The sequence below is a fragment of the Gallus gallus genome, chromosome 7 (genome assembly GCF_016699485.2).
Source record: "Gallus gallus isolate bGalGal1 chromosome 7, bGalGal1.mat.broiler.GRCg7b, whole genome shotgun sequence".
Classification (NCBI taxonomy): Eukaryota; Metazoa; Chordata; class Aves; order Galliformes; family Phasianidae; genus Gallus; species Gallus gallus.
In genome coordinates this window covers 34,836,762-34,864,600 of record NC_052538.1, presented here as the reverse complement: position 1 = coordinate 34,864,600, position 27,839 = coordinate 34,836,762, and the positions used below count along the sequence as shown (strand labels likewise).

At 39.8% G+C, this 27,839-nt stretch overlaps 1 protein-coding gene across 50 annotated transcripts in view; it reads left to right on the top strand.

The window, feature by feature from the left end:
* The window catches only part of NEB (nebulin), a 119,752-nt gene that overhangs the window by 40,051 nt on the left and 51,862 nt on the right, over positions 1-27,839 (top strand). For 41 of the 50 annotated variants that reach the window (XM_040704391.2, XM_040704414.2, XM_025152547.3 and 38 more), the window contains 41 exons: positions 1,223-1,534; positions 2,098-2,301; positions 2,638-2,742; positions 2,843-2,950; positions 4,067-4,378; positions 4,800-5,003; positions 5,341-5,445; positions 5,546-5,653; positions 6,371-6,682; positions 7,384-7,587; positions 8,416-8,520; positions 9,171-9,278; positions 9,707-10,018; positions 10,436-10,639; positions 11,206-11,310; positions 11,812-11,919; positions 12,898-13,209; positions 13,606-13,809; positions 14,223-14,327; positions 14,505-14,612; positions 14,974-15,285; positions 15,634-15,837; positions 16,034-16,138; positions 16,956-17,063; positions 17,295-17,606; positions 18,065-18,268; positions 18,447-18,551; positions 19,874-19,981; positions 20,213-20,524; positions 21,474-21,677; positions 21,902-22,006; positions 22,511-22,615; positions 22,705-23,016; positions 23,326-23,430; positions 23,691-23,789; positions 24,905-25,006; positions 25,212-25,319; positions 26,191-26,502; positions 26,637-26,741; positions 26,824-26,928; positions 27,446-27,550. In XM_040704391.2, coding sequence (XP_040560325.1) covers positions 1,223-1,534; positions 2,098-2,301; positions 2,638-2,742; positions 2,843-2,950; positions 4,067-4,378; positions 4,800-5,003; positions 5,341-5,445; positions 5,546-5,653; positions 6,371-6,682; positions 7,384-7,587; positions 8,416-8,520; positions 9,171-9,278; positions 9,707-10,018; positions 10,436-10,639; positions 11,206-11,310; positions 11,812-11,919; positions 12,898-13,209; positions 13,606-13,809; positions 14,223-14,327; positions 14,505-14,612; positions 14,974-15,285; positions 15,634-15,837; positions 16,034-16,138; positions 16,956-17,063; positions 17,295-17,606; positions 18,065-18,268; positions 18,447-18,551; positions 19,874-19,981; positions 20,213-20,524; positions 21,474-21,677; positions 21,902-22,006; positions 22,511-22,615; positions 22,705-23,016; positions 23,326-23,430; positions 23,691-23,789; positions 24,905-25,006; positions 25,212-25,319; positions 26,191-26,502; positions 26,637-26,741; positions 26,824-26,928; positions 27,446-27,550 — 7,182 coding nt within the window. The remainder of the gene's footprint in view (positions 1-1,222; positions 1,535-2,097; positions 2,302-2,637; positions 2,743-2,842; positions 2,951-4,066; positions 4,379-4,799; positions 5,004-5,340; positions 5,446-5,545; positions 5,654-6,370; positions 6,683-7,383; positions 7,588-8,415; positions 8,521-9,170; positions 9,279-9,706; positions 10,019-10,435; positions 10,640-11,205; positions 11,311-11,811; positions 11,920-12,897; positions 13,210-13,605; positions 13,810-14,222; positions 14,328-14,504; positions 14,613-14,973; positions 15,286-15,633; positions 15,838-16,033; positions 16,139-16,955; positions 17,064-17,294; positions 17,607-18,064; positions 18,269-18,446; positions 18,552-19,873; positions 19,982-20,212; positions 20,525-21,473; positions 21,678-21,901; positions 22,007-22,510; positions 22,616-22,704; positions 23,017-23,325; positions 23,431-23,690; positions 23,790-24,904; positions 25,007-25,211; positions 25,320-26,190; positions 26,503-26,636; positions 26,742-26,823; positions 26,929-27,445; positions 27,551-27,839) is intronic. The other 9 variants (XM_040704413.2, XM_040704415.2, XM_025152542.3 and 6 more) reach the window with 8 other exon arrangements.

The following is a 27,839-nucleotide window of genomic DNA, read 5'->3' as shown; positions in this document are numbered from 1 at the left end:
TTTGTTTACAGCATAGCAATTGAATTTTATGTTTGGACCATTTCAATATTGTTGTTTCCCTTGAGGTTTTCTCCTCTATTGTGCTGTTCTGAAACCTACCCAAAGTACTGTGTTTATCTCTTCGGCTCCCAGCACAAGAAATAAATGGACTTTTTAATCCGGATCCAGTGAAGCACCACAGAATTTATCAAAGGTCTCGATTACCATCCTACAAAGCTGTAGATGCTGAGGTAGATAGGGATGATCTACCTGGCGAGAAGTTGTCTCCAGTGCAAGTTTATTGTAGGCTTTCAGCTTTTACAGGGCGTTTACAGGAAACATTGAGAAAGGCTTTTTTTTTTTTTACAGGGTTGTTTTGTGATAGGGCATGGGGTAGTTGTTTGAAACTGAAACAGGCTAGATGAGATTAGAAATGGTGAAAAGTTCCATCCTTATAGTGCTATTGAGACTCACTGGAATAGGTTGTCCAACTACGTGGATACCCCATTTGTGGAGATCTTTCCGTGTCAAGACGGCATTTGAGGCCACCTCGTCTTGTGAAATGTTTCTGCACATTACAGGGGAATTGGTCAAAATGATCTTCAGTGGTTCCTTCCAACCCAACCTGATGTAGGATTCTATGACAATTTGGTATCTGCATGTAGCTGTAAAGGAGTTAAATTTACTCTGTCATGCACCATTTTATAGTTTTGGATTATTCCATAATTGAAGGCAGATAAATTCCATCTATGTTCAGAAGGAAGAGGAGGGAAAAGTGAAGAGCTGTCTGCTGTCAGTGCCCAAATTTCAGGTTCCTGGTGGCCTGCAACTGAGGTTTTGCACCAGGATGGAAGAATAAGATTTATTCTCAGAATGAAAGAGAGCTTAGTGCTGCTTCCATGGGCTGCCAGATTGAGTCTACTTAGCTTAGTCTATGATGAATTGAAGGTTGCCTGCTGGATCAGTCTGGGTGTTTTCTTCCAGGAACAGTCTTCCTGGACCCTAAGCCAGCTTGGCTGGAGTTGCTGTGTGAATCTCCATGTACCTCCATCAGTCCGGTGTGGGTCTGGAGTGCAATGGATCCGTAGCCTGTTGTGGGGAAATACTGCACTTTGAAGCCAGTTTGCATTGTGATTTTGCCAGCCTTGATTAGCAGAGTGCTTTTTGCCTAACATGCTAGAGAACAGAGTAAAAGGGGACAGTAGTCGGATCTGAAATTCTCTGTACTCCTTTAACCCTGCAGTACAAGTATAAAGAAGGGTATCGCAAGCAGCTTGGCCACCACATTGGAGCCCGTAACATAGAGGACGATCCCAAGATGATGTGGTCGATGCACGTAGCCAAGGTCCAGAGTGACAGGGAGTACAAGAAAGCCTTTGAGAAGACAAAGACGCACTTCAGCAGCCCCGTGGACATGCTGGGCATTGTGTTGGCCAAGAAATGTCAGGAGCTGGTCAGCGATGTTGATTACAAGCATCTTCTGCATCGGTGGACCTGCCTGCCAGACCAGAACGATGTTGTACAAGCGCGGAAAGTGTACGACCTTCAGAGTGATGTGAGTTATCCTTTAGTGGGTGTGTGAGAAGGGGAAGTCGGTGCTGTGCTGTGTGCCATTGTTGGAGGAGATGTGGAGTTGGGGACCATAAGATAAGGCTGTTTCTGTGAGCCTGTGCTGTGTCCATGCTGCCATTCTGAGTGTTGAATAATGTCTTTTGACATGGCGTGGAAGATGTTTGTGTGACATCATTTTCACTTTTGGGTGACCAAAGGTGGGCAAACACCATCCATCCGTGCAGATGGGAATGGTTTAAGGAGCCTTAGGTGTTGAGGAGTAAAGGTGCTCGTGTGCTTCTGCCAGCCAGCAGTTGGTGAATGGGGCAGATGTTTGCTCCTCTTTGCTGCAGAGGGTTTTGCCGAGAATATGCTGTAGGACAACTCTGTTGGCTGCTCGTGGTGGCGTAGACTGCACATACCTGCAAAACCTGGTTGTAAGGGAAGCTGAGCTTAATGGGTGTGATAAACTGCTACCAGGCTGGGTTGCTGCAGGGAATCTGTGTTAGCAGACAGAGCCAGTAAGGATGTTGCTAAGCTGCCTCGTGTCCTTGCGTGTCTTTTCAGAACGTGTACAAGTCTGACCTGCAGTGGCTGAGAGGCATTGGCTGGTCCCCACTGGGTTCACTGGATGAAGAGAAGAACAAGCGAGCGAGCATGATCCTGAGTGACAAGAAGTACCGACAGCACCCGGACACCATCAAGTTCACGAGCCTTCCTGACTCCATGCCTATGGTTCTGGCCAAGCACAACTCTGAGATTATGAACCATGTGAGCTTTCTTTGTGTTTGCACCCTGAAGGAGGTTTCCCTGCCTGTAGGGGGACTCTAGAGCTGTTTTTGTTTTTTTGTTTTTTTTTTTTTTTTCCTGGAGGGATGATGCGTTGCCCTGTGCTGGGGATTTGTGCTCCCTGCTTTAGATCCTTGTGCATTGGGTGTAATTGGAGCAGTGTTTGGGAGTGATGTGGGAGAGAAGAACGGGTGGAGGACTGGGAGGTCTTGGTGCAGTACAGTGTGCGTGTGTGTGTACGAAGAGGGCTGGGTTGGTCTTTGTGTTTGTTGCTCTGCTCTTGTGTGTTCTTACTGCGTGTTGTACTCATCTTTTCAGCGCTCGTACATAGCAGCCTGGGAGAAAGACAAAACCAGCATTCATATTATGCCAGATACCCCTGGTATTTTGCTGGCGCAGCAGAACAAAGTGAACTACAGCGAGGTAGGTGGTTTGTCTGGGCTTTGGAGTCCAGTTCTGGACGGAGACGATCCAGGCAGAAGTGCTGTTTGTTTCACGTGGGGAATGCTTGCTTACCTTTCAGAAAATGTACCGGCTGGCGATGGAGGAAGACAAGAAAAAGGGCTATGACCTGCGTGCAGATGCCATTCCCATCAAGGCTGCAAAAGCTTCCAGGGATATTGCCAGTGATGTAAGTATACGGGAGCCTTGGTGGCACACCGTCTTGGACACTTTCTCAGTGCTCTCATCCGAAGAGCTCAGATTGAGAATGCAGATGAATGGTGACAGTAGAGCTCTGACCTCTTGTTGCTGCTCGGTTGGTCTGTAAGGACGTTGGTTGTGGAGGTTCTTCCTGTAGCAGTTCATGCCTGTTGTGCGTGTGCAGCGTAGTGAAGGACCCTGTATGCAGCATAGGGAGTGTGCCAGCAGGAACTTGATGAAGGACCTAATGGGAAGCAGCATCCCTTTGGGGCTTGATGCACTTTCTGCTCATGCAGGAGACTTGAGATGGTCTCAGTAGTGCTGTTCTGCAGTGCCCTGATGCCTGCATTTGCACCACTGTGCTTTGGAAACAAAAACCGAAAGCAAGTTCTGTGATGCGACAGTAGCATTTGTTGTTTGTGCTTGGGCTGTATCAGGTCCAGCCACAATTGGGCTGGCATGAGTTTGTGAGTGCTTGTGATTGAGAATATTGATTTGTGGTGCTGCCATGTAAGTCCTGAATTTACTCTGTCACGCCGCATTTTGTAATTCTGCACTGATCCATTATTCATGGCAGTTAAATTCAGTCCTTTTCAGGCTTACTGTACGTTTTAGAGGAGGAGGGAGAAGCGTTGAGCTGTCTGCCGTCACTGCCTAAGTTTAGGTGGTTGTGTAGTTTCAGCTGAGGTCTCCCATTAGTTTGAGAGAGTAGGGCTCCAGTGCTGTGTGCTAGAGAGACTGGTGCTGCTCCTTTGTGGTGTGTGGGAGAATCGCGACATAGCAGAACAGGATGAAACCTGTGATGACCAAAGGATCAGTCTGGAGGGTTCTTTCCTTTTTTTTTTTCACAAGGACAGTGTTCCTGGTTCCTAAGCTTGACTGGCCGGAGTTGCTGTGTGAATCTCCATGTACCTCCATCAGTCCAGTGTGGGTCTGGGGTGCGATGGATCTGTAGCCCGCTGTGGGGAAAAGTTGTGCTTATGAGCCTAATTACATGGTGATTTCTGCCAGCCTTGATTAGCAGAGTGCTTTTTGTGGGACTTGTTAGAGTCAAAAGGGGACAGTAGTCGGATCTGAAATTCTCTGTACTCCTTTAACCCTGCAGTACAAGTATAAAGAAGGGTATCGCAAGCAGCTTGGCCATCACATTGGAGCCCGTAACATAGAGGACGATCCCAAGATGATGTGGTCGATGCACGTAGCCAAGGTCCAGAGTGACAGGGAGTACAAGAAAGCCTTTGAGAAGACAAAGACGCACTTCAGCAGCCCCGTGGACATGCTGGGCATTGTGTTGGCCAAGAAATGTCAGGAGCTGGTCAGCGATGTTGATTACAAGCATCTTCTGCATCGGTGGACCTGCCTGCCAGACCAGAACGATGTTGTACAAGCGCGGAAAGTGTACGACCTTCAGAGTGATGTGAGTTATCCTTTAGTGGGTGTGTGAGAAGGGGAAGTCGGTGTTGTGTTGTGTGCCACTGTTGGAGAAGCTGGGGAGTTGGGGACTCTAAGATAAGGCTGTTTCTGTGAGCCTGTGCTGTGTCCATGCTGCCATTCTGACTGTCTGCCAGCCAGCAGTTGGTGACTGGAGCAGATGTTTGCTCCTCTTTGCTGCAGAGCGTTTAGTAGTGAAGATTCTGGAGGACAATTGGTAAATGAATTGTTGGCCACTTGTGTTGGTGTAGGCTGCACGTGCTTCCTAAACCTGGGTGTGAGGGAAGCTGAGCTTAATGGGTGTAATAAACCACTACCAGGCTGGGTTGCTGCAGGGAATCTGTGTTAGCAGACCGAGCCCGTATGGATGTTGCTAAGCTGCCCCGTGTCCTTGCGTGTCTTTTCAGAACGTGTACAAGTCTGACCTGCAGTGGCTGAGAGGCATTGGCTGGTCCCCACTGGGTTCACTGGATGAAGAGAAGAACAAGCGAGCGAGCATGATCCTGAGTGACAAGAAGTACCGACAGCACCCGGACACCATCAAGTTCACGAGCCTTCCTGACTCCATGCCTATGGTTCTGGCCAAGCACAACTCTGAGATTATGAACCATGTGAGCTTTCTTTGTGTTTGCACCCTGAAGGAGGTTTCCCTGCCTGTAGGGGGACTCTAGAGCTGTTTTTGTTTTTTGTTTTTTGTTTTTTTTTTTCCTGGAGTGATGATGCGTTGCCCTGTGCTGGGGATTTGTGCTCCCTGCTTTAGATCCTTGTGCATTGGGTGTAATTGGAGCAGTGTTTGGGAGTGATGTGGGAGAGAAGAACGGGTGGAGGACTGGGAGGTCTTGGTGCAGTACAGTGTGCGTGTGTGTGTACGAAGAGGGCTGGGTTGGTCTTTGTGTTTGTTGCTCTGCTCTTGTGTGTTCTTACTGCGTGTTGTACTCATCTTTTCAGCGCTCGTACATAGCAGCCTGGGAGAAAGACAAAACCAGCATTCATATTATGCCAGATACCCCTGGTATTTTGCTGGCGCAGCAGAACAAAGTGAACTACAGCGAGGTAGGTGGTTTGTCTGGGCTTTGGAGTCCAGTTCTGGACGGAGACGATCCAGGCAGAAGTGCTGTTTGTTTCACGTGGGGAATGCTTGCTTACCTTTCAGAAAATGTACCGGCTGGCGATGGAGGAAGACAAGAAAAAGGGCTATGACCTGCGTGCAGATGCCATTCCCATCAAGGCTGCAAAAGCTTCCAGGGATATTGCCAGTGATGTAAGTATACGGGAGCCTTGGTGGCACGCCATTTTGGACACTTTCTCAGTGCTTGCATCTTTTGTCTGTGTTAGCCTATCTGTGACATTGTTCAGAATTTTCATTTTGCCTGACTATTTGACCTTTCAGTTTAATTTTTTGGGGAAGACTTTTGCACTGTCCATTTTTCTCAATGTACTCTGCTCCTATTTTTTCTAAAGATACAGGTTGCCGAAGAGTTAATCTCAGTGTAAAAGTAGTTTTTGTGTTAGTAATTAAATGTTAATTTTTATAATTCCTGATTATGATTGCTTTTGTTTACATTTTTTTTTTCCTTCAGTACTGTTCCAGAATTGATGTCCTCAGTCAAGATTAAATAGGAGTTGATTTTACTTTTTTTCTTGAGCTTAATTTAATGACTTTATGGGGAAGGGTAGATTTTCTGAACTTTTTATGTATTTTAGTCGTGCTGTAATTTCAGACTTTTTATACCCTCCCATACTGAGGAGAAACTTTTAGTACGTAAACTTAGGCTTTGGAAAATATCAAAATCGTAACATGGAGAAAATATTTGGTCAGTTCTTTCTTTGCTCTGCATGCTGTAGTTTATCAGTCAAGTATCTGGTGAATTTAACTGTACTGTGGTTTCTCACACTGAGAAACCTGGAGATTGTTCTACATAGGCTGTTCTTCATATGCAAAGAAAGTTAAAGTAAACAACATTTTTTTTGCCTGTAGTACAAATATAAAGAAGGGTATCGCAAGCAGCTTGGCCATCACATTGGAGCCCGTAACATAGAGGATGATCCCAAGATGATGTGGTCAATGCACGTAGCCAAGATCCAGAGTGACAGGGAGTACAAGAAAGCCTTTGAGAAGACAAAGACGCACTTCAGCAGCCCCGTGGACATGCTGGGCATTGTGTTGGCCAAGAAATGTCAGGAGCTGGTCAGCGATGTTGATTACCGCCACTATCTGCATCAGTGGATCTGCCTGCCAGACCAGAATGATGTTATCCATGCTAGGAAGGCCTATGATCTGCAGAGTGATGTGAGTACTTACTGATCAACTTCAAAATTGTATGTAATTTCTTGTACGTAACATACAAAAGGTACAAGCTGCTGCATACAAAATGTAGAAGCTCTTTGAACTGTCTCTCTCACACAGTAGTTTTCCTCATTTTGTTTGCCTGTACTTGTTTGAAGGTAAGGTCAGAGGACTCTTAGTAGTGAATGTAAATATGGAAGGCTGAGCATTATGGAGGTTCAGCTCATCTCTTTGCCGAATGGAAGCAAATGATCTATGTACAATCACAATGGAGAACCTTAGTGCCATTTTTTGCAGACTAACTTCATAGTAAGTTTACATTGCCTAGAATTTTTCTTTAAGTTGCATGACTGCAGGGGAGAATGTTCCTCTGTTCTCATTTGGGTAAATGATTTAAATTAGGACTTGCTCTTTCTTTGTGAATGACTTCAAGTTTCTTAGGAATGTATCTTGAAGGAAACATTTATGCTGAATTTCCATGTCTTATTTTCCTCTCTTTACTCTTTGGCCATTCTCCTGCATGGCTGTTGGGAGAATTATACCTTGGAGTAAGTTTGGGTTCTATATCTATGTTGTGAACAAAGATTATTTTGTGGACTGGACTAGGAGAAAGATGACTAGCAGAAAGTAAGTGTTCTTTACATATGATATACGCAAAGTTTAACCAGAATATTAATGTCTGTCTTCATATTTTTTTGTAATAGAATTTCTACAAGTCAGACCTTGAATGGATGCGTGGCATTGGTTGGGTCCCCATTGGTTCCTTGGATATTGAAAAAGCTAAGAGGGCAGGACAGATCTTGAGTGACAAAGTATACCGTCAGCCTCCGGACACCATCAAGTTTACTAGTGTTACTGATTCTCTAGAGATGACCTTAGCTAAGCACAATGCAGAGATGATGAATAAGGTGAGTCTTGATTTAACTTAGCAACGTATTGGTGTTCTCCTGCTAAACCTTGGAGACAGGAGCCTAGAAATAGTATAATCACAAGTAATGCTGGAGTTCTGAGATAGAAGTCTAGAAATACAAGTGTGTGGTTGCAGCATGAGTTTTCAGCACAGCAAGACTTCAAAAATCTATGTTACATTCTTGGTAATCAACAAGTAACTTATTTTTAGCAGCTGCTAATATACATAGCAGTATCTTCTGAGCTACCAAGTTAAATTGTAATTAATAGTTTTGAAGCCTTTTACATACTTTAGTAAGTATTTAGTAGCACGTTATCTTTCATCCAATTTGTGATATAAAATTTAGCTACTTCTCTAATAATTTATCAAAGGTATCTAATGATGCAGAAGTTAATGAATTATTTGTTTTAAAGCAGTCTTTGTAATATCTTCATTTTTAAACAATTCAGCATAGTTCTTACAATGTAAGTATTCTTGTGAATCTGATGCCCTAATCTCATTCTACTCTATGTATGTCAATAAAGCCCTTTCCTGTTTGAGCGAGGTGTTGTTTGTAGAGTTTGGATCTACATGTGTCTGATGTGCATTCTGTGGAAAGCCTTTTTTCTAAATATTTTCTTCTAAGCAGAATTGTTTCTCCATTATGAATGCTTAACCTGAAATTTAAACACCTAGGGAAATGAACTTAAAATCTCACTACTATGTAAGAAATAAGGACTTTTTAGACTAGGAGTACATTCTCTTGTTTTATAGGATCTCTAAGTTGTCGTCTTTTTTTTTTTTTTTTTTTTTTTTCCTTGCTGAACCTATGGTATTTCTCCTGCAGCGTTTGTATACTGAGGCCTGGGATAAAGACAAGACACAAATTCACATAATGCCTGACACACCTGAAATCACACTGGCAAAACAGAATATGCATAACTACAGCGAGGTGAGTATGTTAGATCTCCATAGGTTCTGTGTCAATATTCTTATAAACCTAATGCAGATATTTTTATAGATCAATTTCTTTAAGTAACACCAAATATCTGTAATCAAAATTGTGGCTTTAGAAGCATAATTTGTAATACATCTGTGATCTCTGCTTTGAATAATTCTATGAAAACTGTGTCTATGGTGAATTCTGGGGTGTTCTTTCTGCCATGATAGATATTGCTAGAAAAGTGCAAAATTCATTCCAACGTTAGAGATGCAAAAAAAAAAAAATCCTTCACAATTGTGATGATTATTGTTCCCAGTGTTCAGTGTTAGTTTAGGCAGAAATATTCACATCAGTGGGAGGTGGCTTTAGAAAGCTTTATTCTACTTGTAATTGAAGGAATAGTTTATCAAGTTGTAATCTATGTCATGTTATTAAAGTTTAGAAAGAAAAAGATTATTAGTGTATTTAGCAAAGATCTTCGTTCAGTATAGATTCATATGAGTTACTGATCTGGAGATTTGAACTAAGGAAGTTAGATAAAACCAGGATAGAATAAATCTTAACAATTTTTTTTACCTACTCGCATGCAATTTGTTTTGCACAGAATGCAGTATATGGAGTTTAGCTACATTAATCCTGTTGTTTAATTCTTCACTTAGAAACTGTACAAGCAAGCCATGGAAGAAGCAAAAAAGAAAGGCTATGATTTGAGAAGTGATGCTATCCCAATTCAGGCTGCCAAAGCATCCAGGCAAATTGCCAGTGATGTAAGACTAACATTTTGGTTTTTTGTGTGTATTGACATTGGATCTCTACAACATAAAAATGTTCAGATTATTTCTGTAAAAAGAAGTTTAACTCTCATCTGAAAAACACGTTTTGGTTTTCAGAAATTTGCTGTCATGTTCTTAGCTGTATGTGTAATTAAATCTTTAGAAGTATGTGTAAAACAAGATTATTTCTCAGTAACATTAGAGAAGAATTTCTTCAAAAAAATTTCTTGCTCTCTGTTTATTGCTCTAATATAAATCTCAGAAATTTAACCTGGGGATCCATGTTATTAGCCCCAGAATTACTTTAAATGTATTTTGTTGGCTGTAGATTACAGAAAACTTTGGAGAGTTTATTATTAAAACATTTTATGTGGGTAACTGATATTCTATATATAAATATTATATCTTGATTTATATTTCAGTACAAGTATAAAGAAGGGTATCGCAAGCAGCTTGGCCACCACATTGGAGCCCGTAACATAGAGGACGATCCCAAGATGATGTGGTCAATGCATGTAGCCAAGATCCAGAGTGACAGGGAGTACAAGAAAGCCTTTGAGAAGACAAAGACGCACTTCAGCAGCCCCGTGGACATGCTGGGCATTGTGTTGGCCAAGAAATGTCAGGAGCTGGTCAGTGATGTTGATTACCGCCACTATCTGCATCAGTGGATCTGCCTGCCAGACCAGAATGATGTTATCCATGCTAGGAAGGCCTATGATCTGCAGAGTGATGTGAGTATCTCTAATTTCATTTTTGGTAAGGAATGTATTGGGTATTTTACATAGGTGGATGAGAACATCGCATTCAAATGTGATAGAACACATTTTTAAAGACAATTTTAAAGTTGTATGGTGTACTGAAACTCAGATCTACAAGAGTATATGGTAACTTGTTGATATTTAAATGAAGTTTTCTGGTTTGGCCTTTTTGGGCTATTTATCATTTGTCTTTATGTGAAGCTTGTATCCAGATGGAACTCTGCATCTAGGTGAAATGCAGTGATTTCTCTGAAGATTTTTTTTTCTGGGCTTTTTATTTGTATTAAAAGTTGATGGTGAGTTTACTTTAAACACTTGTGAAAAGATGTGTTGTGTAAATAACATTATTGGAATTTCTCTCTCCTTTTTTTTTTTTTTTCTCTGTAATAGAATTTCTACAAGTCAGACCTTGAATGGATGCGTGGCATTGGTTGGGTCCCCATTGGTTCCTTGGATGTTGAAAAAGCCAAGAGGGCCGGACAGATCTTGAGTGACAAAGTATACCGTCAGCCTCCGGACACCATCAAGTTTACTAGTGTTACTGATTCTCTAGAGATGACCTTAGCTAAGCACAATGCAGAGACGATGAATAAGGTGAGTCTTGATTTAATTTAGCAATGTATTGGTGTTCTCCTGCTAAACCTTGGAGACAGAAGCCTAGAAATAGTATAATCACAAGTAATGCTGAAGTTCAGAGATAATGCTTGTTTCAAATACTGTGTTCTGTGTGTTTCTCTCAAAACTAATAGCCATTTAACAGAAGGCTTACCTCAAGATTGTCTACATTTTACACTTTAATCTTTTCTCTTACGTGGTCTGTGTAGTGAGCAGTAAGAATACTTCAGTTTCTTCATTATTCTTAATTAATGTTGCTGTTCCGTGGGCTCTCGATGGCTGTATTTGAGCAGGGAGTTGGCACAGATGACCTCTGGAGGTCCTGTCCACTTTAGCCATTCTGTTTTTGTGATTCTGTGTTTCTACAGTGAATTTCCTCAGCTAAATTCTCTTCATAGGGAGGTTTTGCTATCTAGCTCTGATCAAATGTGCAGGCATCTATTCTTGCTCTTTCCTTTAATTTTCCCTAATATTATATTTTAGCTAATTTATGAAAATTGACCCCGTACTGGAATGCAGCACTAATGTTTTTCCTGTGTTCTTAGCGTTTATACACTGAAGCATGGAATAAAGATAAGACCACAATTCATGTCATGCCTGACACACCAGAAATCTTGCTAGCTAAACAAAACCAAGCACACTACAGTCAGGTGAGTAAATCTGAAGACCTGTGAAAGGACAATTATTATTATTTTTTTTACCTCTGAGTTTTACATAATCTTATATTGTTGTCAAGTTGTTTGATTTCACAATTGGCCAGCTATGCTACTTACTTGAAAGTTGTTCTTTTATTGGAGTTTATCTCATAGGCATCTGACACTCTTCTAAAATATATCTTCTACCATAAACTGGTGATCAGTTTTATAGTGGAGTATGGAAATAAATAATTTAAGTTTTTAAGTATTTCTTTCTTTCCCTTCCCTGGATGATTTCTAGTTTCCAAATGTCTACCATAAAATCAGAAAATCTTTGGAATCTGTTTTATTTATTTGTTTATTTTCTTTCTACAGAAGATAGAGCTGTGTTCAGATGTTCAAGTTATCTGAACATTAACGGTATCGTTTAAGGACGTGATTTGTTTTTTTTAATGCAGGTGTGTTTAACTGAAGTGTGTAAATTTTCTGGTTATTGAAACCATTTTTTTCTTTCAGAAAATGTACAAACTAGCTTTGGAGGAATCAAAGAAGAAGGGTCATGACTTGCGTTTTGATGCCATTCCTATCCAAGCTGCCAAAGCATCCAGAGAGATTGCCAGTGATGTAAGAAGTTTTTTTCTCGTGGCTTTATGGATTTGTTAAAGCAAAAGCATTGAAATTATTGTTCCCTTGATAATTAATGTAATATCTTGAGCGTAGAATAGATAATATTGAAATTCTGTAATTCTACTGCATGCCCTAGTACATAGAAGGAATGGGCAGTCTGTATTATTATGCATGAGAAATACATAATAGTAATCAATAGGTAAAATAATGCAAAGGGCAAATCTGTGTCCACTATACTAGTTCTATTGCGTGCTCACGGTTGTTGAAGTAGGATACCCAATAAGGTGTACGATTCCATGGTGTAGTTAACCAAATTCATTTCTGATTCAAACTAGGAAATACTTTAGAATTTCTACCCAGAACATATATATTAGAAAATTAATGCTAAATATTCTAAATTTTTGTCTTTTTCTGAGGAAAAAAATAATTCTGTTGGAATGTTGTACAGAAATTTAAGATGTCTGAATACAAAAACAGTATTAAAAATATATGCTGTTTCCTGATGAGGAAACGTCACTAGAACAGAGGATAATATTTTTATGTTATTTGTTCTTCCATCAAGACTGATAATTAAACACTTAGTGTTAAGATCGCCTCAGACTGTCTTCATCATGGTGTCCCATTATAAACTTTAACAATAAGTTAATTATTACATTCTAATCTTAACATCAAAAGAATGTGGAATATCAGACTTCTTAGCTAGGATGTAACACTAAATATTAATTGTGTATGTCTTACAATGCCGTGCTTTAATTATGAAGAGTATTACCTCTCTCCCAGACAAAATGAGGACGCACAACTGTATTAAAATAAAAAATAATCTGTTAAAGGAAAATCTTATGTGAAAGTTAATGATATAGTAGGGAGGTCTAAATCATATAAAAATACTAGTAATTATGATAAAAAAAATGTTAATCTATGTGTGTTATTTATTGATAACTATACCTTATAGAATACGAATATACTTTATTTCAGTACAAGTATAAAGAAGGGTATCGCAAGCAGCTTGGCCATCACATTGGAGCCCGTAACATAGAGGATGATCCCAAGATGATGTGGTCAATGCACGTAGCCAAGATCCAGAGTGACAGGGAGTACAAGAAAGCCTTTGAGAAGACAAAGACGCACTTCAGCAGCCCCGTGGACATGCTGGGCATTGTGTTGGCCAAGAAATGTCAGGAGCTGGTCAGCGATGTTGATTACCGCCACTATCTGCATCAGTGGATCTGCCTGCCAGACCAGAACGATGTTATCCATGCTAGGAAGGCCTATGATCTGCAGAGTGATGTGAGTAACTTGTTGAATTTGTAATACATAATTAAATATACTGGATTTTGTACATAGTACTTGGTCTAAAATGTGCCTTAGCCACTAGTATCGCACATGTTCTTCATAGTGAAGAATTTAATATGCTGTCATCAATCTTACATTTGATTCTATTTTCTGTCTTTAACCTGAGATATAATTTGTTTCTAACTCTGGCATGTGTGGAGATCTTCAGTAGCTCCCTTCTTGTTATTTAAAGATTAAATATTTTCTTCAAAAATTTAAGTTGGTTTAAAAACCAGATGCTGCTAATATGCAGAAATACATAAAATTCCTAGTATGGTATAAGATATAATTACTTACATATGCAAGTACAATATTAAAATAATTATACAATGAACTTTCAAAAATTTTCAGGCTGTTTATAAATCCGACCTGGAGTGGCTGAAAGGTATTGGATGGGTCCCTATTGGCTCCTTGGACGTTGAGAAAGCTAAGAAAGCTGGAGAAATCCTGAGTGATAGGAAGTATCGTCAACCAGCCGACCAAATTAAATTTACTAGTGTGACAGATTCTTTGGCTATGATGTTAGCCAAGCATAATGCTGAGATAATGAACAAGGTGAGTTTGTGTATTACTACAGCTGGTGTTGCTAGTTGATTGAACTTATTGATAAGGTGAAAAATACAGAAGTAAGACTACACAGCATTTTCCTAACAACCTTAAGTCAATAATTTGCTGGTCCAACTTAGCCTAAGAAATGGAGGAAGAATGAAGTGTCCTACTTAAGCTGTTTATGAGAACCTTTACCATATCAGAATATTGAAAGCTACTTGAACCATGTGAAAGTTTATAAAATACTTTATTTGAACAAATATATAAGTTTGGTTACATATACCTTGCTCTCCATCAAGACTTCATTTCTTTTATATCATAAATAGATATATTTTTGATGAATGCTAATATCAAGCTTGCAGTCTTGTCATCATTACACAGTTAAGCTTCTTAAAATAATCTGTTTTTCTCTCCTGTAGCGTTTATATACAGAAGCCTGGGATGCGGACAAAACGTCGATTCACGTCATGCCTGACACTCCAACGATTTTATTAGCGAAGGCCAACGCAGCTAATGTTAGCCATGTAAGAATATCTAAGCGTATAATACCTTAATGGAAATAGGGAAATTAAGTAAGCATTTCTTTAGCCATAATGATCTTATAAAAAGTATTTTCACTAAAATTTTCAGAAAGAATATGAGATGTAGAAGTTCCATCTGTTTGAATACTCAGAAGCCATTTTCTGCCCTCTTTTATGTAGAAACATTATGTCCAAGCCTGGGAAGATGCCAAAAAGAAGGGTTATGACATGAGAGCTGATGCAATTCCAATTCGAAGTGCAAAGGCATCGAGAGATATTGCGAGTGATGTATGTACTTCCTTCACATATATTGTTGGCCTGTGAAATAGAAATCAAGTGAAAAGCTACATGAGGCATTTTTAAAAAAAGTATGGTATAGTACGTTCATGAAAAAGCTTACCATCATAGAATTCAAAGCAGAGGGACAATGAATGTCAATTTCAAAAGAAAAATTGCATTGCAATTCCTGACATTAAGCAGATATTAGGAAATCATAAGTGACTATTAATTTAGTAAAAAGTATGCAACAAGAAAGCATTATATGTTTCTAAACTCTGAATAAGTGTATTTTTATATATATACATTAAAAAATTCATTCATTACCAATGCATGATCAATACATATTCTATACTTCTTTTATATATCTTAGTACAAGTACAAGGAGGCCCACGAGAAGCAGAAAGGGCACTACATTGGGTGCCGAACTGCCAAGGAGGATCCCAAGCTGTCGTGGGCTGCACGAGCCATGTTGCTGCAGAATGACCGCATTTACAGGAAGGCGTACAACGACTCAAAGGCCCACATCCACATGCCAGTGGATGCAATGTCACTGCAGGCAGCCAAGGAGTGCCAGACACTTGTCAGTGATGTTGACTACCGCCATTACCTTCACCAGTGGACGTGTCTGCCTGACCAGAATGATGTGATGCATGCGAGGAAAGCCTACGACCTACAGAGTGATGTGAGTGAGAGCAATTGTAGGAAAGCATTCTCAAAGTTGTGGGAGCCTCTTCTTGTCACTCTGCTGATAAAGTCTCAAGGATCTTTTCATGAATGTGCAGTCAGTCCCTGTATGATATTTTCTAAATTCGTTTGGATCGTTCTGCATTTTTAAAAGATGTTAATTTTGTTACAGTGTGAAGGAAAGTCATAGCAGTGTAGGTAAAGGATTTGTTTGTCTACAGTCTCAGTGCTGACAGCTTGTTGTGTAACTTTTGGTGGAGGAGTTTGGGGAAAGCCTTGTACATACATAAGCTCTCTGTACTCAAAGTTGTCTCTGCAATGGTAGTAACCCTTGGCTTATTTGCAGAATGTGTACAAGTCAGACCTGGAGTGGTTGCGAGGTATTGGCTGGCTGACAGAAGGTTCTGTGGATGTGATCAAAGCCAAGAAAGCCCAGGAAATCCTGAGTGACAGGTTGTACCGCACACAGCCAGACAAGATGAAATTCACCAGCATAACTGATACACCGGATGTTGTCCAGGCTAAGATCAATGCTATGCAACTCAGTAATGTAAGCTTTTGTTTAGCTTAGTTTTCATTCACCTGTCACTATTTCTTTGTTAGAGACTACAATTTCTATCAAGATAATGATTAATTAGAAACAAATGAAATGAACATTACTAAATAATTTCCACAGGTGATTTTTTCTTTCTTTTTTTCAGTGTTCAAACCATAATGAAATGTCATTATGCTTCCTTTCTCCCTAGCATCTGTACCGCGAGGTCTGGGACAAAGACAAGACCCAGATTTCCATACCTTCTGACACTCCCGAGTTGCTGCAGTCAAAACTCAATGCTCTGAACATCAGTAATGTAAGAGTTCCTTGTGGTTTGATTTGCAGTAACCTTTAGTTTCTGATTCTTCACAGTCATCAGAGAACTACAGAGCACCTTGTTTATCAAACTGTTCTAATGGCATCAAGTTCAGGTGGACTGACCAAGCTTCTGTGCTATGGTCAGTAGTCACAATGGTGCTAAAACCAGAGCCCTGGTGTTTTTGTGCTAGTTGTCCTGGATAGCATGGGTCTTTACGGATGTATGGAGACAGTTCAGTTTCTGTTCAGTCTTGTAAATGGACTAAGACTCTTTGCCTACACTGTCGTCTTTGGTTAGTCTAGGAAAAGACCAGTAAAGAAATTTAGCAAGCGTAGGAGGCTTCAAAGCTCAGTAGGGTTTGGAGTCATTTTGTCAGAAGAACAGATATTTTTGTCTCCAGCAACTCTGCTCCTGCAATTGGGTGTGTGTGTGAATAGAATATCTGACCACTTCAAGGCCTTATGGAATTCAGCACTGGTCATGAAGCTGCACAAGTCTGCCAATGTGACAGCCCATATGGAGCCTATGGGGTGAGGTCATACACGTGATCAACAGTAGCCTTCAACAAGATATTGTGATGTGTTTTCAGTAATGTATCCGCTGTATCCTTATATTTTGAGTTTTGTGCCTTCTTTGAACACTGAGTTATGAGGTTTCTGCTAGGGTGCTTGCAAAGGTCATTATTGCAACTTGCCAGTTAAAAGGGACACACAAAACACCCAAGGGATTAAGCTCGAGAGACTAGGTATTAAGAAAACCATGATTTCACAGAGTCCTGGCTGGATGTAACATGGGTGATCACTTTCCTTTGCAGAAACATTATCAGAAGGCCTGGGACGAGGCCAAAGCAAAGAACTATGACCTAAGAGCTGACGCCATTCCCATCAAACATGCCAAGGCTTCCAGAGACATTGCTAGTGAGGTACAGCCTCCTCTGAATGTGGTTGTCCTGTTTTGTGTCTTCCTTTGTCCCATGTGACAGAATTGAGTGAAGTGTGTCTCAGGCCGAAGCAGAGTATGAGTTTGTGTCCCTTTGTTATTTTAGAGGCTGTCCTGAGTGCTTCTTTCTTTCTGCAGCTTGAAGCTGCCTTTTTGTTGGTTGTGTTCAGGTGAGAAGTTGTGTAGCTGCTTATGTTGTTTTTACTTTTCTTAGTACAAGTACAAGGAGGCCCACGAGAAGCAGAAAGGGCACTACATTGGGTGCCGAACTGCCAAGGAGGATCCCAAGCTGTCGTGGGCTGCACGAGCCATGTTGCTGCAGAATGACCGCATTTACAGGAAGGCGTACAACGACTCAAAGGCCCACATCCACATGCCAGTGGATGCAATGTCACTGCAGGCAGCCAAGGAGTGCCAGACACTTGTCAGTGATGTTGACTACCGCCATTACCTTCACCAGTGGACGTGTCTGCCTGACCAGAATGATGTGATGCATGCGAGGAAAGCCTACGACCTACAGAGTGATGTGAGTGAGAGCAATTGTAGGAAAGCATTCTCAAAGTTGTGGGAGCCTCTTCTTGTCACTCTGCTGATAAAGTCTCAAGGATCTTTTCATGAATGTGCAGTCAGTCCTTACATAGTTTTGTAGTTCATGTATATGATAATTTCAACATAATTTATAGCTTTGTAGCCAAAAGTGCATTAGGTGGTTCATGTCAACATGCAGTGTGTTACTGACATGTTTTTGTCTACTGAATAATGTTTACTTGCAGTTTATGTCTGTTTTGCATGTAGGATTTATTTTTAAAAATGGTTAATTTTGTTGCAGTGCAAAATAGGTTATAGTTTTAGGCTGCCATCTCAGCAATTAGTACCTTGTGTAAACCTTTTGGTGGAGGAGTTTGGGGAAAGCCTTGTACATACGTAAGCTCTCTGTACTCAAAGTTGTCTCTGCAATGGCAGTAACCCTTGGTTTATTTGCAGAATGTGTACAAGTCAGACCTGGAGTGGTTGCGAGGTATTGGCTGGCTGACAGAAGGTTCTGTGGATGTGGTCAAAGCCAAGAAAGCCCAGGAAATCCTGAGTGACAGGTTGTACCGCACACAGCCGGACAAGATGAAATTCACCAGTGTAACTGATGCGCCGGATGTTGTCCAGGCTAAGATCAATGCTATGCAACTCAGTAACGTAAGCTTTTGTTTTCTTTATCTTACATTGTATGTTGACATTTCTTTCTGTTGGAGAGTACAGTTTCTACCATGATAATAATTTGAAATCGATGCTGCTAAGTAATTCCCACAAGTGTTGTAGTATTTCTCAGTGTTCAGACCGTAGTGAATTGTCATTATGCTTCCTTTCTCCTTAGCGTCTGTACCGTGAGGCCTGGGACAAAGACAAGACCCAGATTTCCATACCTTCTGACACTCCTGAGATGCTGCAGTCCAAAGTCAATGCTCTGAACATCAGCAATGTAAGAGTAAAACAAGATCTGTGTGAACTGTTATTAACTTCAGAGTGTGTCAACTGCTCATAGAGGTTTTGATCTATCTTTCTGTCTTCTTCTAGATTTTGCCATAAAGAGTGGCACGCAGTACTGCGATTTTCCACTCTATTAGTATTGTAAACCGTAGATTACATCCAATAGCTGCCTATGCAGAGTATAATTAATGACTGTGCATGTGGTGTTATTGAACCTGACATTCATCAAGCAAGGAATCAACAAGGGTGCTGATCTAGATTCTGTGCTGTTGTGTCCTCATAAAGTCCTTGTGAATATTAAAATGACGAAATTGCCTCTGTGGAACATGCCAACACTGATGCTTTTTGTCTTAGATTTAGGAATATGCATAGTTTATCGAGTAAGGAATCACCTGCCTTGTCTGATGGGCATGTGTTTGTGAGCAAAGGTAGAAGTTCAGGGCATAATTACGGAAGACTTCTCCCTTTGATAAAGACTGGCAAAGATTTTTTGTGGAGCTGTTGAAGTAGTCTGTAGACTTATCATCCCTGACATGTTTTGCAGATGTGTATTGCTTCATCCACTATTTTTGTGGGACTAGGACTAGCACTGGAGTTTTTATAAGGCTGAAAGCAGTCTCCTGTTTTGTGTTTTCAGCAAGAGGGGGCAGGAAATTTTTGGCTGGAATCTGCATTCATTCCTGGATGTTCTTAGTGTTGAACATCAAGTTAAATATTGTTCAGACATAGTGGATGTGATCGAGTTAGAATTCAAATGTTTCAGGTGTTGCAATAGACATTTCAATATCCTGCTTTTTTTTTGTCTTCCCCTTGCTTTGATTACAGAGTTCCTTGTGGTCTGACTTGTGGTATAATTCACTCTCTTTTTTTCGCATTCATCAGAGAACTTCAAACCACATTATTTACTGTGGCACTCTAGTGACATCAAGTTTGGGTGGGCTGACCAAACATTTGAGGGCCAACTTGACAATAAAGGAGGAGCCCTTGTGTTTTTGTACTTGATTTCCTGGATAGCGTGGGTCTTTAGTGACACATGGAGACGCTTCAATTTCTTTTCAGTCATGTATATGGACTAAGACTCACTGCCTACACTCACTTTATTGGTCCAGAAAAAGACCAGTAGAGAAGGAAGTCTCTGACAGGTGTAGGAGGCTTCACAGGTCAGGAGGGCTTGGATTCATTTCACTGGGAGAGCAGATGCTTTGTTTCCAGTATCTCTTCTCCTCCAGTTGATGTAGTCATAGGTTCCATTCGCACACGTACAAGTCCAGAGTCCTGGCTGGATGTAACATGGGTGACCACTTTCCTTTGCAGAAACATTATCAGAAGGCCTGGGATGAGGCCAAAGCAAAGAACTATGACCTAAGAGCTGACGCCATTCCCATCAAACATGCCAAGGCTTCCAGAGACATTGCTAGTGAGGTACAGCTTCCTCTGAATGTGGTTGTCCTGTTTTGTGTCTTCCTTTGTCCCATGTGACAGAACTGAGTGAAGTGTGTCTCAGGCCGAAGCAGAGTATGAGTTTGTGTCCCTTTGTTATTTTAGAGGCTGTCCTGAGTGCTTCTTTCTTTCTGCAGCTTGAAGCTGCCTTTTTGTTGGTTGTGTTCAGGTGAGAAGTTGTGTAGCTGCTTATGTTGTTTTTACTTTTCTTAGTACAAGTACAAGGAGGCACACGAGAAGCAGAAAGGGCACTACATTGGGTGCCGAACTGCCAAGGAGGATCCCAAGCTGTCGTGGGCTGCACGAGCCATGTTGCTGCAGAATGACCGCATTTACAGGAAGGCGTACAACGACTCAAAGGCCCACATCCACATGCCAGTGGATGCAATGTCACTGCAGGCAGCCAAGGAGTGCCAGACACTTGTCAGTGATGTTGACTACCGCCATTACCTTCACCAGTGGACGTGTCTGCCTGACCACAATGATGTGGTGCATGCAAGGAAAGCCTACGACCTACAGAGTGATGTACGTATGTATGAAGATTTGGCATATTACTGATGTTATTAGTTCATTTTAGCTCAGTCACAAATGTTTGATCTTTGGATCATTTTCTCCTGCAATCTCATCTTTTTCATTCTTGATATTATCTGTAAGGGACTTAATATGTATTTGCTGTGTTTCATATTCTTTTCGAGTACTGTAATGTGGAGGTGATAAAGAATCTGCTCTTCTTTGACGATACTTCTTAGATAACAAGTGTTTGTTGCTTTTTACCTGATGATTTTATTGTTTTTATTTACCTGAGTCTACTTGAAAATTTGTTTATTGCCATGAACACTATGTAAGATTGCAGCTAAGATATTCTAGTGATTTCAAAGCAAGTAGAATAAGTACAGCTGCTATTCTGCTTTGGCTTTACCACTTAATCAGAAAACTGTCTCTTCCTCTGTTTCACTTGAGCTTCAGTGGTAAGATTCATGTTCCTTGTTGAAGAATTTGGTCAATTGAAATGAAGATAATGTTGCCTGCTGCCACTTCAGGAGTTTTGCTTGTTAGCTCTACTCCTCAGTATCTCAGTTCCTTTTTTTTTTTCTCCTAAACTTATTTTTGCCATCTTTCACAATGGGCAGCATGTTTTCTTCTTTGGACCCTTAATCATTGAATCACCTACAGGAATGCATATTTTGGAGAGAACAGAAAGACCTTTTATCATCCTTAATATCCATTCTTTTCGACTGCTTCTCCACTATTTTATTTCATAAGGTTTTTGAACATACTACTTAATTTATTAGCTTACTTAAATCTTCTTCCCAGGCTTTATTCATTGCTCTGAATATCACTTGTATATGAAGGATTAACCTAGGTCTAACTGACGAGCAATTTTCTAGAACATGCACTGCTTCATTTATTCTAAAATAATTAAGACTGTCATTTTAAACACAATGTTTTATTTTTCTGACCATCTCCAACACAGGCTGTTTATAAGTCAGATCTAGAATGGCTCCGTGGAATTGGCTGGTTGCCTAATGACTCTCCAGGTGTTCAGAGAGTGAAGCATGCCCAGGATCTCCTGAGTGACAAGGTGTATCGCACACCCATTGACAGCGTGAAGTACACCAGTGTCGTCGATTCTCCAGACATTCTTCTAGCCAAAATGAATGCTGAACAACTCAGTATTGTACGTTACAATGTTCTTGAATTCTTTCATTGTTTGGAGGTGTTGAACAGTTAAACAGAAAACTCTGTTAAAATATAAAGTGGGTCAGTGGTATTTTAAGTTGCCTTACGCTTTTCAAGGCATTTTATTTTTTGGACATGATAATTTGTATGAGATTTATGGAATTTTGTGTTACTGACAAGTGCAGTGCCATATTTTAAATACAAAATGAAATATTTCAACAGCCAAAATACAAAGAAGCCTGGGAAAAGGACAAGACTATGATCCATATTATGCCAGACACACCTGAAATCACCCTAGCCAGGTCCAATGCTCATAATTATAGCCAGGTATGTTTATTGTTCTATTTTCTACATTTAAAAAAAAATAGTAAAATCTGAGTAGTAACTTTCTAAGATGTTACTTTAAAAGTTGGAGGTTAAGTCACATGAATCTTCCTGAAATCTTTCCTTATATGCGGCTTACAACATTCCCTTCCCTCTACTGAGCATTCTTGAAGTGTTTAGACAGTTTAAAGTAAATGCTTGTATACAGCTGTTTAGAAATGATTAATGTAATGCACCACTGAGACATGACTTTGATGAAATGGAAGAGACGATATAAATATTTTCAGAACTTTTACAAACACCCTTCTATGCTGTATAGGTTGGAACAGCGGTGTGTTACAGACACTGTGCATGTACTGACAAGCAGTATTGATAGCTAGTAGCAGAAGTGTTGCTCCCCCCCCAAAATCTCACATTTCAGCGAACAAATGACAGTATAGTGCATGTCTCTTTAGTGACAAATGCTAGGGTATTTAGCGTATGTGTGACATTGTACTGTCTTTTCAGAAACTGTATAAAGAAGCCTGGGATGAAGTGAAGATGAGTTATGATTTGAGAGCAGACGCAATCCCAATTAAGGCAGCCAAAGCTTCCAGAGAAATTGCTAGTGATGTAAGTGCAAGAAGTGACATCTAGCTTTCCATATGCTGTAAGAAGTATTTCATAACTGTTATTAATGATGATCTTTGCTCTTTACTCAGTATAAATACAAACTGGATCATGAGAAGCAGAAAGGACATTACGTTGGAGTTCCAAATGCAAAAGCAGATACAAAAATTCGGTTTGCCCTTGGCATAGGCAAGGTTCAGAGTGAACTAGAATACAAGAAACACTTTGCCAAATGGAAGACGCAGTGCCATCTGCCAGTTGATATGCTGTCTATCCAGTCAGCTAAACATGGGCAGTCTTTGGTCAGCGATGTTGATTACCGTCATTACTTGCATCAGTGGATCTGTCTTCCAGATCAGAATGATGTCATACACGCCAGGAAAGCCTACGATCTTCAAAGTGATGTGAGTTAACATGAAAACTTAGTTTAACTTCCTACTGTGTTGCCTCTTAGTCTGCTTCAGCTCTAAGTGAAATCAGTGGGAATCTTCTGCTAAGTGCAGTGAATTGCCTTTGCTGCATATTTAGAATACGTAGTGTATGCCACTATAATATACTGCTAAGTTTGAAGTGTACTGAATTTAGATACAGTGCTGAAGTTGGAATTACTGTTCACCTTTTAGCCAGCAGGAGTGCATGCCATTCTGCATGGATCTTGCTGGATTGTACAGGGAACTGTGGTTAACAGCACAAACTCTATTTTGTTTTCTCAGGCTGTTTACAAATCTGATTTAGAATGGCTACGAGGAATTGGATGGTTGCCAAATGATTCACTTGGAATAAATCATGTCAAACATGCCGGAGACCTACTGAATGAGGTAACCAAAGAGTTTTCAGCATTAAGATTTCCTCAGGAGTAGTTGTAATTTTCAGTATTTTTTAATGGTAAAATACGTCAGTATTTCATTTATTTTTGTTGCAAAAAACACAACTGGATTATTTCCACAGTATTCAACACGTAGAGTTTTTTTCATTCGATGTAACCTTTGTTTTGTTCTCTGTATAGTCAGAATTGCTGTGTTAGCTGTAAAGAGTTCCACTATAATCTGACCGTATTCTCACCTTTTCTGTTGCACAGAGAAAGTATCGTACAAAAGCCGAAACACTTCACTTTACTCCAGTGGCAGACAGAGTTGATTATGTCACAGCGAAGAAAAGTGGTGAAATTCTTAGTGATGTAAGTTTGCTGGCAACTTGTCAGGCTGGTAACTTGGTCTGTGTGTGGCAGTATTTGATTTAAAAAAAAAAAAAAAAAGGCAAAATAATACTGGATCAGACTTGGGGGATTCTGTTAATGTTTGACATAAAGTTGAACAGAATGTCACTATCTCATCTCTATCCCTTTATCCCATCTGTGGGAAGAAGCTCCTCAAGCAGCATAAGATCACTCCTAGACTTGTGGAAAGCCACTGCTAGTTCTGTGACAGTCACTTCCTTTTCTGTCTTGGCTGATACCTTTGGTGACAATTGACAACATGTACATAAGTAACTGCATGTACTGTGGCAACCATAACGCTTACTCCTTCTCAATTAAGTCAATGCAATCTTTAACTGTCCAGTTAATTACTGTACTGCAACAATCATTGGTGTGCTGTCAGCTTGCCATTCTTTGTGTTTTTGAAGTCTGTGAGAAGCTGGCGTGTGAAGATACAGTGACGTGACCCCCTCTCAGTTCATGAATTTGTGCTTTTTTCAATATGCAGCTGGTAGAGAACATGCTAAGTTAAACACTTGGATTAATTCAAACGCTGGTAAATGGATGGTAATGACAAAGTTGAATTGAATAGCCTACTGCTCTTCAAGCTCATGCACGCATTTGGTCATGTCCTGTCCTTGGGAACATGGCTCAATATATATATCAGTGATTAGTAGATGCTAGGATTCCCCATTCATGTAAAGGTTATGCTGGATAGAGAGAACTGATCTTGCAAAACTTAAAATCTGTCCTGGTTCAAGTACTTCTTGCTGTAGTTTGGCACTTGGCTGTGGAGCCTTGTAGACCAAACAACGAGTGTAACTTCATCTTCTGAAGATATATCCCTGTCTATCCAGCTGCAGTGGAACAAGTTTTCAAAAATTTTTCCTGAGAAATTCTTTACAATCTTTTCTTGCATAGCTTCCTTTAAAAATATACGGCCATCTGGATGTATACTTAATGTATCACATTTAATAGCCTTGAAAGTTCAGGTTTTTATACATTATTTTATGCATAAAATACAGGTCTCGGTATTGTGTTTTTCATATGTTGTGATGATGTTGTGAAGCACTTGTTTTTTTTTTCCTCTGTTCTAGATTAAATACCACAAAGATTGGAATGAGGTTAAGTCAAATTATACTCTAACTGATACACCGCAGCTAGATATGGCACGAGAGGCGGCCAGAATTCTTAATCAGGTACATGTTCTCTCCTTGAACATATGATAGTTTCTACTCATATTAATAACTCTTCTGAGGGATTTAGAAAACTTGCCGTATTAAGAACACCCTGGAGAAAGGGTTCATTTTATTTGCACTTTATTATACCTTACATATATTTAGTAACACCTGTGACTCCAGTAGTTTTGAATTTCTCCTTTCTCCTCTCTTCTATTTTCCACAGAGTTTATACAAGGAAAGCTGGGAGAAAGAGAAAGCCACTGGTTATCTCTTACCTCCTGACACTGTGCAGATCCGTCATGCCAAACACTCAAATGATGTCCAAAGTGAGGTAATAATTTTTCTCATCACGTTAGGAAAGCAAGTGCTTAGAAGCTTAAAAATGTTAAAGGCCTTGCAAATTCAATGAAAGATATGCAAAGCTTTGTGTTAGGGATAACATCCAGTGGACGTTTTATGACTGATGAAGTTCACTGTCCTCCAGACAATTCAGACATTTTTGATATTATGATTTTTATGGATACCAGTATTGAAAGGTCAGATTCTTTCTTCCACCTTTAGTTTCTCCAGAAGCAGTTCTTTCAAAGTCATTTAAGGTAACATTTCATATTTTATAAGCTTTAAAAAAAAATTAATAGATCTGATGATTGTTATCTATAGCTCTGATTTCACTTTCTGTCATATTATGGAGGCTTCCTCTTTGAGAAACTGTTAGATGATATGTCCATTAAACTTCAAAGTTTTGTGTAGTGAGAGTTGAAGCTCTTGCATGACACTTGGTTAGCCACTCAGTGCGCATTTTGTTAAAAATGTGGTGTAAATGCCTTAAACAAAGGTCAACTCTTCAGACAGTCTTAAATAATGTGTTACAAAAATGTGCTGGAAAACTGAGGCTAAGTGCTTTATTAGCAGACATTTTCTAGCTGGGTTTTCCTTTTGTTTTGAAAATGCCCCTACTGAAAGATGGTAGCATATTAGTCTAGAAAATTATACATTTTGAAGTGGAAGGACTGGACAAAGTAACATTACTGTTTGTCTCCTAATTTTGTATGATCATGGATTGAAAATGAAAGACTGCAGTTGACAGCTTAATAAAACAGTCTCATTTGTTCTTTGTGTTGACAAAGCCATAGCTCTTCATGAGTTAAAAGAAGAGTAGATATAATCAGTATTGATTGTTACTTTTTTTCTCCCCTCTTCAGCTTAAATACAAAGCTGACTATGTCAAACAAAGAGGTCACTACGTTGGAGTTGCCAGCATGAGAGATGATCCCAAACTGGTGTGGTTTGAACATGCAGGCGAGATCCAGAATGACAGATTGTATAAATCAAATTACCACAAAACAAAATCCAAAATTCACATCCCTGCTGATATTATGTCAGTTGTAGCAGCAAAAGAGTGTCAGGCATTGGTCAGTGATGTTGACTACCGCCATTACCTGCATCAGTGGACATGCCACCCTGACCAGAATGATTGTATTCAGGCAAGGAAGGCCTATGATCTGCAAAGCGATGTAAGTGATTTCACATACATACCATGTAATTTCCAGTTTGTTTGGTCTGAGTGTATTTTTCATATTACATAAGGCTGAAGTACTTAATTTCTTCTTCTTTTTTTTTTTTTTTTTTTTGTAATTTTGTTATTTAGAACATATATAAATCTGACTTGGAATGGCTCCGTGGTTGTGGCTGGATTCCTCTGGGTTCAGTGGAACATAAGAAAGTTAAGCATGCACAGGAGCTGATAAATAAGGTAAGAAAGTATTTTAGTCATTGTGTGGTTAGCTCTTCTTTCTCATGCGCAGTGTTTAAGAAAATATTTCATCTCTTTGCAGAGAGCATATACGAAAGATGCCATTGAAAACTTTTCTAAATACACCAGTGTGGTTGACACTCCAGACATTGTCTTGGCAAAGATTAACTCTGTCAATCAGAGTGATGTATGTACTTTTGTTTTCCTTTCAATATTGTTAGATGACTTAATTGTTTTTGCTAGCCTGTACTGTGTTTAGCTCTGTGTGTGTATGTGTTTGTGCATATGCACGCTTATTTACAGTAGACTTTTATTGAGTAAGTTGTTCAGTAAGAATATATAAATAACTCAATATTGCTACAACAAAGCATTTTACATTTTTCTGTAGACAAATATAGATTATCCCTTATTTACAGTTGATATAGATTTTCTTTATAGTGATATAAAATTGAGTCTTGTATTTGGTGAGCTAGTGGAGTTCATGGTGTGGCTGCTAACTTGTAATTGCTGATAAGCATGTTTCATTTTACTAAAGTTTTACTCATGACACTTGTCTGTGTACCATAGTGGTTGAAATGCACTATAAAACATTTCTGAAGATGTGGTAACGTAACAGAAAATAAATGGCTACTTCTTATAAATGGACTAGTTGAGATAATTTATTTCTGTCGTGGCATTAACTCAGTGTTTCTTTTCTCTTGTAGCTGAAATACAAAGAAACATTTAACCTGGAGAAAGGCCAGTACATTGGGTCTGATGATACTCCTGAACTGAATCATGCCAGAGACATGTCCTTACTATATAGCGATGTAAGGTTTGATAAATACCTAACTGAGCTGCAGTTAGTTTTGAAAGCAACAGAATATAGACTGAACTTCAGAATACTATTCTGCTTCTGTCATTAGTTTACCACGGGGCACTGGAAATGTCATTTAATCTCTTTGTTTTTCAGTTTTTCCCAGTCAGAACAGTTAGTTTAACGATCATTTCTTTCCTCACTGAACTGATCTCAAAGTACTGCTGTGTGGTGTTTGGAAGTACGAGGAGCAGTAGTATAGTTGTGATTGTGCGATGTGAATTTACAATTATTTTTTTATG